At 40.7% G+C, this 15,592-nt stretch overlaps 1 protein-coding gene across 1 annotated transcript in view; it reads right to left on the bottom strand.

Annotated features, from left to right (window-relative positions):
* The window catches only part of col9a1c (collagen, type IX, alpha 1c), a 50,025-nt gene that overhangs the window by 14,811 nt on the left and 19,622 nt on the right, over positions 1-15,592 (bottom strand). Inside the window, exons 7-25 of the mRNA XM_074687249.1 lie at positions 11,887-11,904; positions 11,551-11,640; positions 11,417-11,452; positions 8,161-8,232; positions 8,026-8,070; positions 7,902-7,937; positions 7,785-7,808; positions 7,616-7,669; positions 5,255-5,326; positions 4,637-4,675; positions 4,380-4,436; positions 2,903-2,956; positions 2,648-2,701; positions 2,508-2,561; positions 2,339-2,392; positions 2,203-2,256; positions 2,067-2,120; positions 1,943-1,996; positions 1,785-1,838 (exon numbers count right to left, since the gene is read on the bottom strand). Coding sequence (XP_074543350.1) covers positions 1,785-1,838; positions 1,943-1,996; positions 2,067-2,120; positions 2,203-2,256; positions 2,339-2,392; positions 2,508-2,561; positions 2,648-2,701; positions 2,903-2,956; positions 4,380-4,436; positions 4,637-4,675; positions 5,255-5,326; positions 7,616-7,669; positions 7,785-7,808; positions 7,902-7,937; positions 8,026-8,070; positions 8,161-8,232; positions 11,417-11,452; positions 11,551-11,640; positions 11,887-11,904 — 975 coding nt within the window. The remainder of the gene's footprint in view (positions 1-1,784; positions 1,839-1,942; positions 1,997-2,066; positions 2,121-2,202; positions 2,257-2,338; positions 2,393-2,507; positions 2,562-2,647; positions 2,702-2,902; positions 2,957-4,379; positions 4,437-4,636; positions 4,676-5,254; positions 5,327-7,615; positions 7,670-7,784; positions 7,809-7,901; positions 7,938-8,025; positions 8,071-8,160; positions 8,233-11,416; positions 11,453-11,550; positions 11,641-11,886; positions 11,905-15,592) is intronic.

The following is a 15,592-nucleotide window of genomic DNA, read 5'->3' as shown; positions in this document are numbered from 1 at the left end:
GATTTTATTTTTGAGGTTTTCTATTGTGGGCGCTTGAAACACCATGAGCATTCACTCTGTTCCCTTTGTCTTTCTCTTAGTTATCTGTTTGACTTACTGACAACCACTGTTTGTTTATTCTAATTTCTTGTAATAAAATCTTAGTTTCTTCTGTTGAAAAATGTTTTTCTTGATCTTATCTCAGCCACACCATCACCACTCGCCAGCTTAAGCCTGAAACACTTAAGGAAGACACATGCACAATTTCAAATTTGTTGGATCAGGGTTTTTCCAGGAGGTTCCCCCAACGTATGATGTTTTGCACCTGCTTCGCTCTCATGGTGCAATCAGTTAACTGGCCAATTATTTGCAGTTGTGCATGTAGCTAATGCTACAGCCAATGGGCTGTTCCATAACAATGCTTTAAAGATGCTACTGCCTAACCATCTTCTGGCACAGAGTCTCCGCACACTGTTGTAAATTTCTTTTAGTGAGGTGTGTGTTTGTTTTGGAATTGAATTGAGTTCAGATCGAAACAAATTTTCTTTGGTCAAGTGAACTTTTTGCTGGATACAACGGGACAAGGTAAGGTATTTATCAGTACAGTTATGTAAATGTGACATCATGCAAACGTAGCAGCTGGTTATATGTAGTGCTATCGGCAGCCCAGTGCTCCTACGAATCTGTAGGCAAACGTGACAAAAGTTAACACTGTCAGTTTGTAAGTAGTTTAGTGGCTGTCTATATTAAGCTCAGCTGGCAGCCTGGCCCTTTAAGACATGTCTGTAATGTGAAACGTTAGTGAATCCTGGTTATATCCTGCCAGTCATCTACCAAGCAGAGCTAACATAACCTCACTCTTCATTTTATTGATAGACTCTCAAGTTTGAACAGACCACTGCAGAATAACTGCTGACTGTGGGTTGGAATCAACATTAGCACAAAAAGTTTAGCTCCTGTGTTAGCCTTTAGCTCGTGCTCTATCTCTCTCCTGTTTCTCTTTCTGCTGCTCTTCTGTCCTTTTTCTGTCTGACAGTTAGGCTCCAGTGTCCACCATCAGTACAAAATTAATCACAGAAATCGTTTTCAAAAGAGAAAAACACAGATCTCTCTTCTCTCTTCTGAACTTTGTCAGCTGGTGGTGTTGTCATAGAGACTTGGATGTGGCGTAAATCAATCTGGTCCTGGTTGACCAGATCGGGAAGCTAATAAATAGCAATTTAAAATAATGTGTAACCTGTAATATTGGTGCTGATAATCTCATTTTAAAGTGTAGACTACATTTAGGCAAAAACTAGAAGAGAGACTTTTTCAAGTTCACTTAGAAACTCCTCACAGCCCTTTTAAGATTAATGGTCCTGTTGGTGTAGTGATTGGTCGTGCATACGGGCCCTTAACTTTAAAGATTCTGCACCAATAGAGAGAGATCCTTTTAAAGGTCTTGTCTTTTGGCTACCACAAAATGTTTCCAGTGTTCATAACACAAAGACCTGGGGTCGTAAGATCGAAGAAGAAGATGTAGTTTTTCAACTGTGCTGCTTCTTTCCTTATCTGTTGGCTTTTACCTCCCAGGCAGCTGAGATTGCTTGTTCCAGCTGACAGTTTGTATATTTGATCTGACCTACTCTCTGGCTTTCTGTCCAGCAATGCTCCTCTTTGTTTCAGTTCCTCTTTGTTTCAGCTTACATTGGATAAAACCTCCATGAGTCATAACTACCAAAATAAGGTTATATCGACATATTTATTGGGGGAGGCAGATTAGTTTTGACTTGGAAGACAATAAGTATAAGCAGAGGTGGACTTACTGGAATACCAACGATGCCTCTGATGCCCACAGCTCCAGGAGTCCCAGCCTCACCCTGTTAAACAAGAGAGTATTTGTGTATTGTTGTTAAAGTGTATCATTTGGAACAGCCAATCAAACCATAAGTTTGTTAGCATGGAGATATTTCTCAAAAGTCACCTTTGCACCATCAGCACCAGGAAGTCCATCCAAGCCGTCTTTACCAGGCTCCCCCTGAGACAAAAACCAAACAGTTTAATCTGAGACTGTGAGCTGAGGAAACCACTCACATGAATGTACTTACAGTGTCTCCTTTCTCTCCTGCAGGACCCTGCTCTCCTTGAGGTCCCACCGCTCCCTGATCAAAATCAAAGTTTGTCAGAGAAAGTCTTGAATGATATTTTGTAGTAACTAACAGAAAGTTCAAATGCAGAACTCACCTCTTCACCCTGGGGTCCCTCCAGCCCCTGACGACCTCGGATTCCCTCTAAACCCTGAGACAAGAAAGTTAATCGCACACAAATCAAAGCAGAAGACTGCAGAGGACTCAGAGTTGGACCGACTTAGACTGCTTACAGGAGCTCCAGGTGGGCCAGTGGGTCCTGGGACACCATTAAAGCCAGGGGGACCCTGCAAAAAGACAGAAGCTAGTTTTGGTACTTAAAAAAACTTTTTCAATTTGTTTTGATCTAACTTTCTCATTATTATAAAGAAGACGTTTGATTTAGTTTTTTGTTCTACTGACTTTATCTCCTTTTTCTCCCGGGGTTCCTGGGAATCCAATCGGCCCTCTTTGTCCCTGGAGTAACAGAGAAACATTAGTAAACATCACTTATTGCATAAAATCCTCTGGTTTGTTTTACTAAAACACAAGTGCTTCATTACATCATCTCCCATGCGACCTGGAGGCCCCTGAGGTCCCGTTTCTCCTGCATCTCCCTTTGGAATAAAAGACAAACAAGAAGAAATTAATGACGTTCAGGACAAAGATAATCGGTTTGTGCTGAGGAGAGGCTGCAGACTTAATATTTAAATGCATATAAATAAGAAATGGGCTGATTCACAGCACAGGTTGTTGGTGGAATGACAAACAGGAGGGCGTTGATTTGATGAAAGAACAGAAAACATTCAGTCACACACCTTCTCTCCAGGTATTCCATCTTTTCCAGGCTCTCCATCTGCACCTCTGTGCCCCTGAAGACAACAATTTACAATATGGTATCAATAAGGTCCATTTTATCATTGTCAGAATTGAAAGTTAAAGTCTTTCAGCTTTAAAACTTTTTGTTTTGTTTACAACTTCTGTTAGACGTCTTTGGCTGGTTCTCGAAAAGACTGATATGAGTACAGAGGTGTTTCTATATTTTTTTCTTAAATGACAAAAGAAACGTATATTTCTAAGATGCCATGCTATTTTGTTATATTGTGATGCTATTGTATGCTTATTTCTTGAATATTTGAAGAGATCCTTTTTTTTTTTTTTTTTTTTTTTTTGTCTTGTCGTATTTTTGTTTGTTTTGTTTTGTTTGTTTGTTGTTTGTTATGTTTTCTTATTTGATGTTATGTTACTATATTGCCATGTATGATAGGTTGTTTGAATGCTCGCCTGTTATTAAATTAAAAATAAATAAATAAATAAATAAAATATATATATTTCTAAGAAACTGGCATTACCCATGGCCGTGGGAGGGGTTGTGTACTGTACGCTGCTGAAATAGCCTTTGTTTAGATTTATGGCAAAAATCCTCCAAACATGACCCAAGTAGGAGGACAGCTGATACAGGTACAGTACATTAGTATCCACAGCCTTTGCTCAGTACTTTCTTAATGCTACAAGCTTGGTACACCTCTCTTTGGTCCCCACAGCATGATGCTGACACCACCATGCTTCACTGTAGGGATGGTGGTATAATGAAATTCTTACAAAAGACCCAATGTAAGGAAGGGGTCTGCAGTCTCAAGGGTCACCTGCCACATCAGCATGTCCTATGTAAGACTGGGTCTATTGTCTCAAGGTTCATCTTTTACATGAATTATCAATATGTAAATCAGCATGTAAAAAGTTGAGAGTCAGAGGATGGAACCAAGCACTCGTTCGCTGTCTCCTTTCTTTCTCCCTTTGATCAAAGATTTGGGCTTGGCCCAACTGAGAAGCTTCTCTTTTAATTTTTTTACTTGTGCTAGGCCCAAATTCAAGATTTTTGTTATAACAGATGGTATGGTCCAGATGATGAGCGCTGCCTGGTTTCCTCCACTCATGATGCCTGGTGTTCACGCCAAAGAGTTCAATCTTTGTCCAATCAGAGCAGAGGATTTTCTTTCTCCTGGTCTGAGAGTCCTTCAGGGACCTTTAGGCAAACTCCAGGTGAACTGTCATGAGCCTTTTCATAAAGAGTGGCTCCCATCTGACCACCCTGCCATACAGGCCTGGACGGTTTATTGCTGCAGAGATGGTTGTTCTTCTGGAAGGTTCCCTTCACCTGAGCTGAATTCTGAGCTTTGTGGCAAAAGCTGTGAAGACTTATGTACATGTGATTTCCTAATTTTTGGCTTTGTGCATTTTGATGAAGAAGTATTCTGACTGGATGTAAAGGTAATGTCATTGAGAAGTCCTCACCTTCATCCCTGGTAGCCCTGCCAATCCCTGAGGTCCAGCAGGACAAGCCGCAGGACACTACACAGTGACAGACAGTCAGACAGGGAGACAGACAGGATGACACACACAGAACAGATTCTCAAACAGCACAGCTGCTGCTGCTGCTGCAGAGCTCCTTCACTTGAGTGACTCAGTTTGATCAAACATGCACTGTCACCACTCCAATTGCCATGCAGCCAGGAAACATTTGGCACAGTATAAGACAGTTAAACACTCACAGGCTCCCCACTCCCCTCAACGCTGGCACCAGGCGGTCCCTAAAACACAGCAGAGTGACATCTAAAACATCCAGGGGGGTTTAGATGTCCACATAGAGCCACCACAGCAGGAAGTCATGTAGAGATGATGTGAAAAGACAGCAGCATGCAATGCCGTCATACACCCATGATTTAACATGAAGGTCTGAGCTCCATGTGAAATGTTGGAGGGAAAAATAAGACATGGCTGATTAGTGTGAGATGTTGAAAGTTATATTATATACAGTAGATGTTCATTCTACTGTATAGATATACCTAATATACCTTAAAAACATGCTGACACCAATATTGAACCTTTTGGTATTAGCTGTATGATATGGAAGCATTAGACACCACAAGATGATGGACATATGGTAGCTCCCCAAATATGTTAGCACAGAGTTAGTTGGTCTGAAAAGAGTCCAATTGTTCACATAAATGTCAAATTACATCATAACCAACAGCTGTAACCTTAAATCTCTGAATTTGCACCCAAGCTCTTCACTTCACCACACTGTTAATAAACAATTAATAGTGTAACATGTATGTCTTTTAAAACATGAAGGTTTTTGTTTTGAAACAAAGCCATCTGGCTCTTACCACAGGCCCTGGTGGACCTGGAGGTCCAGGAGGCCCTGCAGATCCAGGAGTCCCTCTGGGTCCAGCTGGACCCTACAAAAATACAAACACAAAAACACTTGCTAGTACACTAAGATGAGGACCAAATATTAGACTTTTTTTAATTTTGTTACTTTAAACATTTTTGTTTTATGAGACAAAAACAAGAAAAACTTAAAATGGGGGTATTCTGCTTTTACATATTTCAAACATGGGCATGAAGTAACAATGCTGGATGTTAAGTGTCATGTCATGACACATCGTGGAGGTGGACCCAAAACACCAAAACTGTAGCTTCACAGGCCACCAGAGGGCTGGCCAATCAGAGGGAAGGGGGTTCGTAGAGCAGGGAGCTTTAAAGAGGCAGCAGCTCAAATGAAGCATTTCTGACAGAGGCTTTAATACAAGTTTCTAAAACACCAGCAAGAGAAAAATAAGCATTGTTTGAGGCACTACAGGGTAACTAGAGGAAAAGTCTTAAAGCTAAAACATTTTTTCATGTCTTACATTTTGTTAACAATTTATCCCTCTTTTGTCTGTTGTTCTTTCACTGGCCACTACTTATTCATTGCTCTTTGCTTGCTAGGATTTTTATTTTTTTTATTTTTTTTGCAGAAGTTAAATGTTTTAAGTATGCTTAAAATACTCCCAGCAGATAAAATCCCAAAGCTATCATCAAACTCAAAACCCAGAGCCAAATTTGTAGCTGTAACTCAATTAGATAAATAGGACTGGATTACAGGACAGTTTCAAATAATAAGAGGGTGGTCAGCAATTAGGATGTTAGACCGTCTCAAGGAAAGAACAGAATTGGACAATTATTTGACTTAAAAAAAAAAAGAAAAGTGTAATGGCTCTTTAAGGGTCGTAGACATCAATAAAGTGGATCAGATATATTGATTTGACCATCTACTGTCAGAGTTTGAAGAACAAGTCATAGAGTATGTCTATGAGAAAAGATGTCATTACACCTTTAATCTGAAAGAAACAAAGGTTCTGTTTTGAGCAACAGTTTAAAAATATCTCATAAACATGTGAGCAGAACATGCAGCTTGTCACAGCTCCTGATCCTTATTTAAAGTTTGACATTGTAGTCCCAAGATTCCCAACACAGGTGAACCGAGAACAATCTGATCTGGCTCCTCCATAAGCACAGAAGCCAGATCTGCTCCAAAACGTACTTCAGATGCCCAAATAGTTTTCCATGCCTTCATGACTGAGCCGAACCATTAGTGAGATATTTTTTCATGATATCATTTATTCTTCTGTCACAAAATTGCGCAACCATGCATCAGGGTTGGTTAACAAAAGAACCAGTCCATCAGGAGCTGTGCCCTGTACCTCACTCCTTTGTATATGTTGATGATTTTTCATAACATTTGCATTATCGCTGACACTGTACCAGTCAACACCTTCAAAAAACAGTATGGCCACGGTACAGAAGGCCAGAGTGACCACATCCTGAGTCTCATTTAGTTCTGATGGAAATAGGTTAAGTACAATAATGTGAATAAAGAAGAAATGTATCTTCTGCACATCCAAAAGGCCCTAAACAGTCGGTCAAGGTTCAGACAGTTGGCAGTTTAGAGAAAAAGGCAGAACGAGGACCTAACTTGAGACTCAACCTCAGATAATAGCCTTGGGAAGCTGACTTAGATATTCAAGCTAGATTCAGACTCAACGGATTCTTCTCTTGTGACTCTGACTTAACTCTGAGGTTTAGCAGAGGTTTAGTGACTCAACAGCTCTGCTCCAGGCAGTGACTCACTTCCAATCTTTAGCTGCCCACAGGGGGATGGCTCTTAAAGATCATCTCCAAGAGCCTGGTGACAGGTTGCCACTGTTTGAAAAACCAGATCATTGAACCAGTAAGTGTCAATGATTCCCAAGAGTTCAAGGCATCAATTCAGTATTGGAAAGCTTGCTGGTGCTGTGAATTAGGAACAAACCACTGGAGGGTTTTTTTGTGTCACATTGGAGGAGGTAACAGGCAAAAATGAGGTCCGTTACCTGAACCCTGAAAAGTTTCCTCGCCAGTTTGGAAGAATTTTTGATTTTTGTGAAAATAGACTGGTTGTTAATGGATGCTCAAAATGTGCAGGAAAACCTGAAACAGTGATGCCTGTAAAACCTTCCTGTGCTCATAATCAGAGAGATTGGCCCAACAGGAGATGAACATCAAAGCTTAAATATGATCCCACTGATTGCTTTGTTCACCCCTTAAGTTTTCACCATCGTCATTGTAATCATTCTGGGCCTCGATGACCAGGAGGTGAATTTCTGTTGTTGTGACAGCCCTAATAAAAGGATGTCTCCTGATTGTGTCTTATTATGAAGTCTTACCTCAGGCCCGATGTTTCCCTCATCTCCTGGGGTTCCTGGTTTCCCTGGTGGGCCCTGTCACAAAACCAACAGATGTATTAACACAGCATAATAATCACCATTGAGCCAAATAAGTAATCCATCCTGGGTGAAATGATGCAGAACACTGAAGAAGGTGTCTGATACATACAGCAGGTCCTTCACTTGATGGGCCCTGTGGATTGACACAGTTTGACAAAAGTAATGTTAGTTCTTCAGAGAATCATTATCATGTTATGTGTCTTGAATCAGAGATTTCTACACTTACAGGAGGACCTTGGGGTCCAGGAAAACCAGGAAGTCCCTGCCACCAATAAGGAACCAAATCAGTCACATGATCGATGCTAATGATCTTTGAAATGACTGATTTAGAATTGATCAGTTGAACTCACCCGTTCTCCTACAGGCCCCCTTGGACCCATTGGGCCGGGTAAACCCTGCAGACATAAAAAAAAATCACAATCAGATAGACAGGATTGGTAGATGATATAAAAAGTGTGAGATGATGGAAGAGGAAGAGGTCTTACAGATGATCCTGGAAGGCCAGGAAGGCCTCTCTGTCCAGGAAGACCGACCTCTCCCTGCTCGCCTTTGCTGCCCTGGAAAACAGATACAAGAGGGGTACAACAGCTTCATCTTCTCCCTTCATCTCTCCACACTGTGCTGCTGCAGCACAAGGAGGCAGCATCAGTCCACTCTTTGGACAAAAGATTGGTAACCTTATGGTTGTGGTGTGGCGTCTCATTCTTTAACCAGTATTTGATGCAAACAGGGGTGACACAAGAGTCAATAGAGACAGCAGAATAGTCCTGCCTCTGCCTGACTAACCTAGGACTCCCATTGGCTGCTCTCTGTGCGTCAATAAACCAACTGCAGCTCTCATTGGTATCTGGTTTCTCAATGATGGCTGGCTAGCAAAACATTGGATGAGGCTGCGCCATCGATTGGGAAAATGTTTGATGGACTTTCAAAACCAAAAACATTTTATTTGCCTTTTTTTTTGTCTTCCTTTGTGAGACTGAACTTTGTACACAAATAAAATTACTACGTATGTTTTAGTGCTGCAAAGAGGGATAAATAATTGCAGGGCTTGAAGCAGGAAAAAATCCTGTGCCTGAAAGTGTGTGTGTGTGTGTGTGTGTGTGTGTGTGTGTGTGTGGGGGGGGTGTTTACTGCGTTTAGTTTTGTTTTTATTATTAATAATAATAATAATAATAATAATAATCATAATAATAATAATAATAATAATAATAAAAACAACATTAAACACAGTAACACTAATTTTTTGTTCACACAAACGGTCAGTCAGCGATACAGCATAAGTACCTGTGGCCATCGCTTCTGGTAGGGTCCACAATTTTGTTGTTGGATAATTATGTTTGATATGATCAAGACGGATGATGAAATGCTAAAGTTTACCTGAAATAGATTTAAAACCTTTTTAAATATAAATGACCCCTGTGCACACTCAAATAAAGACTACCTAAATCAAGTATTCAGCTCTGAAATGGTTGTGCTCCTTAAATATGAAAATATGCAGACTATTGAAACAAAATAATTAAAGGAGGAGCATAATATTGCATTCAATGAAAGTTGTGAAGGTTGAAGATTAATTGAAAAAATAAAAACTAAACTGAAAAAGCTTTCGAGAAACACTGTCTACTTTAATATTTATTTACAACAGTAATTTTTCACTAATAAACTAGTACCATACTTTCTGGACTACAAGTCACTTCGTAGTACTGTCATACATTTTTTGAGGTCGTATCAGTCAAAAAAATGCGTCATGAAGACGCAAATAACGTTGGCCTACATAAGTCACACTGGACCATAAGTTTCATTTATTTAGAATGATTTGGTTTGTTTACACTATTTCCAGAGTGAACTTTTTACATATAACTTTTAAAATGTTTGTTTATTAGGAGGTTTAAATACTGTTCCTACGGCTTCTCATATCTATGATCAGTTTCACTTCTCTACGTGTGCTCCTGTCTTCTCCTCCTCCCCTGCTCTAGGTGAGTGTTACTGGTGAGATCGGTGCACTGTGAGCTTAAATGAGCTCCGTCTGATAAATGTCCTCACTTTTAACAAGTTACAGAATATTTGGCGCTAGATTGTGACTTAAATCCCGGAATCCGTTTACCATAGAGAGCAAATAAGAAGCGAGGAAGTTTTAAAACACGTTATCAGGCGCTAAACACCGGGAGCTGTCACAGTGTCCGAGACGAAGGCTGAAGACCAGCGCGTCTGGGGCGCCTGTCAGTAAAAGACTTTGCGAAGGGACCAATGAGCAAACACTGTGTGCAGGCAGTGCTCGTGGGAGTTGTGGTGTCGTAGTCTCATACTGCAATGGGTTTAGTATTTCAGATGCCGTTTCAGAAAACTACAATTAAATAATTCAACCCGCCGAAGTCGCTAGTAGGAGTGACGGTTTTACTGAAATTCGCATGGATGAAAAATACATCCATGCGCGCCCGATTGCGTGATTACAGACTCGCTGGCGGCGCAGTTTTCGAGCGGGTATCCCGATTACGTGGTAAACTTGCTCTCTGAAGCCAAGCTTCTTTGTTGTCCAAAAACATCTCTCAATATCACTGCTTCATTATAAGGGGTTGCTACGCTGCTTCTGCTCTCCGCCTCCGTCATTAATTACTCTCTTCACGAAGCACATTTATCTGACAAATTAGACGGACAGTGCCATATTGGACGATCGTTCTGCCAGTCACACTCATCATAGACCAATACGCATCAAGCCACGGTATGACGTAGCGGATTTGGGCCGCTGCTGCTTGTTTGTGAAAGAGAGGCGGGAGCTGCTCTCTGCAGCTCCCGCCTCTCTTTCCTGACTGGTTCAGAAATCAACGGAGGGCAGCCAGACTGACCTGCAGGATTTCACAATCTGGCAGGTTTGTCTACGCCGGATTTCCGGCACTATGCCGGAGGTCTTCAAGCCCTGTAATTGAATGAACCAAGAGTTTCATACACATTTGTAAAACTAATTTAAGATGCTCACAATCTAGGGCCACAGTGTAAAGATAAGGGAGCAGTATTATTTTCTTATTAAAGCAGACAATAAACCAAAAAGGTACATTCCTGTGATGCTAATGAATCAGAAAAAAGCTGTAAAATATTTGAGGGTGAATTAAAAAAAATGTTTACAAAGAAGCAAGAATCACATCTTATTTTTCTCTACTCAACAAGCTCCTTAATAACTTGGTGAAAAAAATCCTCAATTTATTTTTGAAATTACTATTTTCTTTTTAGGTCAAAATGATGGAGAAGATATGGTGAATTTTTCATCAGTACAACCTCCCTCCCCAGCTCTGCTGCTCAGCCCACAAAAACACGTTCCTAACAAATGTAGCAACATTTAAAAGGGAAGAAAATAATCTACCAAACACTAAAATCATGTCAGAAACAGGCCATACAGTCCAAAATGCTATCAACTTTGGTTGGGGGATAATGAATGTTCTGTGTTCGTCAGTGTGCACGCAGCAGCTATTTTCCTAAAACCATGAGTTTTTGAGCTCAATATATAATTTTAATTTCCAAGTAATTGACGTCTTAATGAAGAGTTACTGCATCTCTGTGCTGAACAGAACACAGTGCAGTCCGATCATCTTGGAGAAAATGCATTTTGAAACTGTGTGAATCTCAACACAGATATAATTTCCCCAAGGAGTCATGCAGCAAAAAACAAACAAAACCAGGAGAGAAGAAGAGAGAATAAATCAGCAGCCTGCAGAGGAGTCTGCCACTGTTTTCTGAGTATGTTATACTTACAGGAGTGCCTGGGCTGCCAGGAGAACCTGGGAGACCCTGGAGAGACAGACAAAGCAACCGAGTTAAAGAAAATGGAAACATGATTCAGACGCTGAAGCAGAGGAAGTGTTTGTAGGAAGACTGAAAATGCTTACATCTCTTCCGTCCCTGCCGTTTTCTCCTGCGGGCCCTCGGGGGCCCTCTGGGCCAGGGGCTCCTGGGGGGCCTTGGACTGATTTGTCAGGCTGAGAGTGGACACATTCAGTCGGTAAATGTAGTTAAATTTGTACCATAAAACAAAGGTTTTTAAGTCAGTGAAACATGTTTGGACATATTCTTGGACCATGAGGTCGACCCAACAGCAAAAAACGTGAGCCGTCACCATGAACAGGATTTAGAACAAAGCAATGAGGTCATAGGCATCTGAAGCACTGAGGTAGATTATTGGCTTGAAAAAAAGCAAAAGGGAAGTAGAATAGAAAAATAAATACCTCAGCATTGGCATACATCTGCAGAAGCAAGAGAAATCAGAAAAAAGGAGTTAGTGGAAGTAGTCACACCACCCTCACCTAGAGTGTCAGCAAGCACACAGTTCATGGTCGTAGTAGTGAGTATTTCATGCTGTCGTTTGGATGTACAGCCCATAGTAATAACACTCCCCGTCTACAGAACCACCTCACAGCTGGATGCAGAAATGTTAGCCTGAAATCTAAGAGAACACACCAGGCCAGGAAATGTTTCTGTCTACAGTGGGGAGGACATTTGCATCAGGAGCGCTGCAGACGTCATACAGAATGAGATGGTGGACAGCAGAGTGGCGTTTTCATTACAGGTCTACAGTCTTTCTGAGAGGCAGAGATCTCATTAAATTAAACTGGAATAAAAGATTAAATTCTGTCATGTATGCCATGAAATTAACACTTAAAAAATGTATGTGTATGTGTTTGAATCAGGATTACATTTTCGAGCGTAGTTGGGGGCCACTATCCACTATCCCAGAAACAGACATAAATCTGATATTTGATATTCATTCTTTTTACCTTTTTGAGTTGTCCTGGATTACCAAATAGCTTTTGGGAGAATTTCTAACTTGGTATTTACGAAGTCAAAAAATAGTTGTTACAACTACTGTTGCATGAAAATATTTACAATGTCATTAAAAACTGTTTTTTTTTCCCTTGGCAGGTAGGTGTCAGTTGATTTTCAAGAGCAAACACACAAATGGAAAAGCAACAACACAACAGAAGTAAAAGGGAGTTATCCTAACGGACACAGAAAAGTTGTTACAGTAAGAAAATGATTGTTTTTCTTTTTACCTTCAGCAATGATAAATATAGCCTTAATGCTAATGTTAAGACTGATTCATAAAGCTAAATATGAGATCACACATTTTTTCTGGTAAATAAAGAGATCGTGAGTATCATAAGGATATTACAAGGTGAGACTCATATGAACCTGCTGTGGCGTTTGCATTTGTGTTGTCACTGTTTGCGTTGGTGTTTTTGCTCTTGCATTCATATTGTAGCTTTTGCATTCATGCAAATGGTCTGACACCCAAGGGCCACCATAGGTTTTGAACAAATGCTGCTGCAAAGACATTTCCTATACAACATGCTTCCCTACAGTGATTCAGTTATTCAGGCACGGACTTATTCAGACACGGCAAGGACTTGTGCTATTCAACCCTTTATGCAACTAAACAATACGCTAAAGTAGACAAACAGCTTCTATTTCTAATGAGTTCATGGATCAAAATGCAGCTGCAGTTCTTTCCAGTGGAACAAATATGACCTGTGCTTATGTTAGCTTGAATGAATGAATTAAATCAGGAAATTCACTTATTTTCAAGAAGCACAAGACATGTAATTTGTTCATCAATATGCTAGCAAAAAGAGTGGTCATCTGTTTCTCATTTAGAACATGTACAGTGTTGCTTTGTTGCTGCATTTGCTTCCTCAAAAAGACCCACGAGGTATCCTTTAGAATCTTATTATAGAAACATTAACTCTGCCAAATATCCTGTTAGCCGCAGTATCAGATGCACAGAGAAGTCACTTTAGGTAATTTAACAAGACGACAGAGAAACCTGTGACAGTGAGGAGTGATGGAAGAGTAAAGCATGTCAAGACCACCTCCAAACCAAACAGATGGTTCTACATGCATCAAGGAAGACAAGATGCTAGCATCCCAAAGCTGGGATAGAAATAGACAACTTTCCATATGAGATGCCCCACTGTACCGAGCCACAACCAGGCCTTAGTGAAAACAGTGGGCGAAAAGTGAGTGAAAAATGCATTGTCATGGTTTGTTGTTGGTTTGCCATTCTGTAATTACCGGCATTCTTAGGCAGCGTCTTCATTAGGAAAACTCAGAAACTGGTACATGAATGACTTTATCTCTACATCTTATCTGTGTCCTTTTATAAAACAGGATTTTTCAACTGCAGGATCAATTTTGGTCTTAATTCAGTTCTGGGGTAACTGATCTCCCCCTTGAAACAACGATGCCAATAGGGTACTTTCCAGAGAATCTTCTAGGAGCAGGGTCTGCAAGCTGAACGTTTCTGATTGGTAGAGCACCCACAGTGTTTCTATTTCCACCTCCCTCCACCCATAGTAAGATGACCCCCAGCTGTGACTGACTTGGTTTAGTACGTCCCCAACAATGGTCTTCTTTGAGCCTGATAGTGTGAATGTGTCTGTCAGCTTCTGGTGTTCCAGTTTAAAGAGTGACCCTGTAAACTGGAGACCTTCAGCTGAACATGTCAGAGGATACCCAGTCTATTACAGCTGTTCAAACACAGAAGAACTCCTTGAGAACAAACAAAAAATAAAAAAAAAATTGATTAAAATTTACTGATGATCTAAAGATGTTTGAGAGGGACGCATCGCACTGAAAAACATCAATCAACAGGCTCATTTTTGAAGCTGAAGATCCAGTTGATCTCTACCATCTTTATCCTTTAGATAGCAGCTTTTACTCTGGCGCTTGTCTCCTCTTCGAGACTGGAACTCCTCCATGCTAACAAGCTAACTGTGTTGCTACATATAACAATCTAAAAAATGCAACTATCTTACTGCCCTCCTCTGGTCTGGTAGTGCATTGCAACTATTTTTTTTTTCTTCTCTATACGTAACCGGTGTAATTTGTATTATCTATATGGGTTTTTGGCCCATGGTGGAAACCCAGTCAATGGGCTACTGGAACTATGTAGCTCTTGGGAATGATTCCCAGGAGCCAAAAGTCCCTGGACCTTCTGAATGAAAAGTTCCTTGCTTTCTCCAAAGACTGTAAAAATATGAATGTAGTCTCATGGGCTTCTATGCAGGTTGCTGTGTTAATTTTGTCTACAACTAGCTTAAGGCTAACCTGAAACTTGTAAAAAGGTGGCGTTGATGCCATTGCCTTGCCACCTGGCGTACAGCTACAGCATGCTCACATGTCAGGCAGTCAACAGAGCTTGTAGTTATGCCTCATTAAGCATAAGTAAGAGGAGTTGTTGAGGAGTCTTTTTTTTGTATTCTCTTAATGCAAAGGCTAACCTGTCATGCAATTTCATTTAGACAAAAGCGCCTCACTACTTAAGCAATACTCTCAAAATGCGGTTTTAACTCATAAACAGTGGCCAGCTGGTGTTGTTCTACATTCCTGACAGCAGATCATCAAGCAGCAGCAGGTAAAAAAGCTGGAATAGGAAAACTCTAGGTAGTTTGTGCATGTCAATGTCGATGTTGTTGAATTTGTTTTCATGTCAGGAAACATGTGGCACGTGCTTTAGTTTCTGTTGAAAATGAATTACTGTCAACTGTAACCACAAAGATCTGCAGCTCGTAGGGTGGGTTTCTGTTCTCACATTTAATTTGAGTAGACTTCCTCTTTGTTTTACAAAGTTTGCCACAGACTGTTTGTGTTTTGGCTCCATGTATTACAGTAAAACCCAGTCAATGAGATCATGTCTGCCAAGTCCTGAACACCTCTGCCTCAGAGAAATGTTTGTAGAACTGAAACTCCAATCTGCTGCGGACAACAAAATCAAATCTCTAAATTGTCAAACTTGCAAATCGTCAGGGTGAACCTCTGCCCTCTCGTACAAAAAGGAAACTGCTTGGCAAAGTGTTTGTTACACCTCTGCAGCTCCATCTCAGCATTTCTGCCTCGTTTGCTCGCAGCAAGCTGGGAGCCCTATCAACCTGTAAA

The sequence above is a fragment of the Halichoeres trimaculatus genome, unplaced genomic scaffold (genome assembly GCF_033239565.1).
Source record: "Halichoeres trimaculatus isolate MK-OKI-2021-1 unplaced genomic scaffold, fHalTri1.1 fHalTri1_scaffold_14, whole genome shotgun sequence".
Classification (NCBI taxonomy): Eukaryota; Metazoa; Chordata; class Actinopteri; order Labriformes; family Labridae; genus Halichoeres; species Halichoeres trimaculatus.
This window is presented reverse-complemented; position numbering and strand designations above follow the sequence as displayed.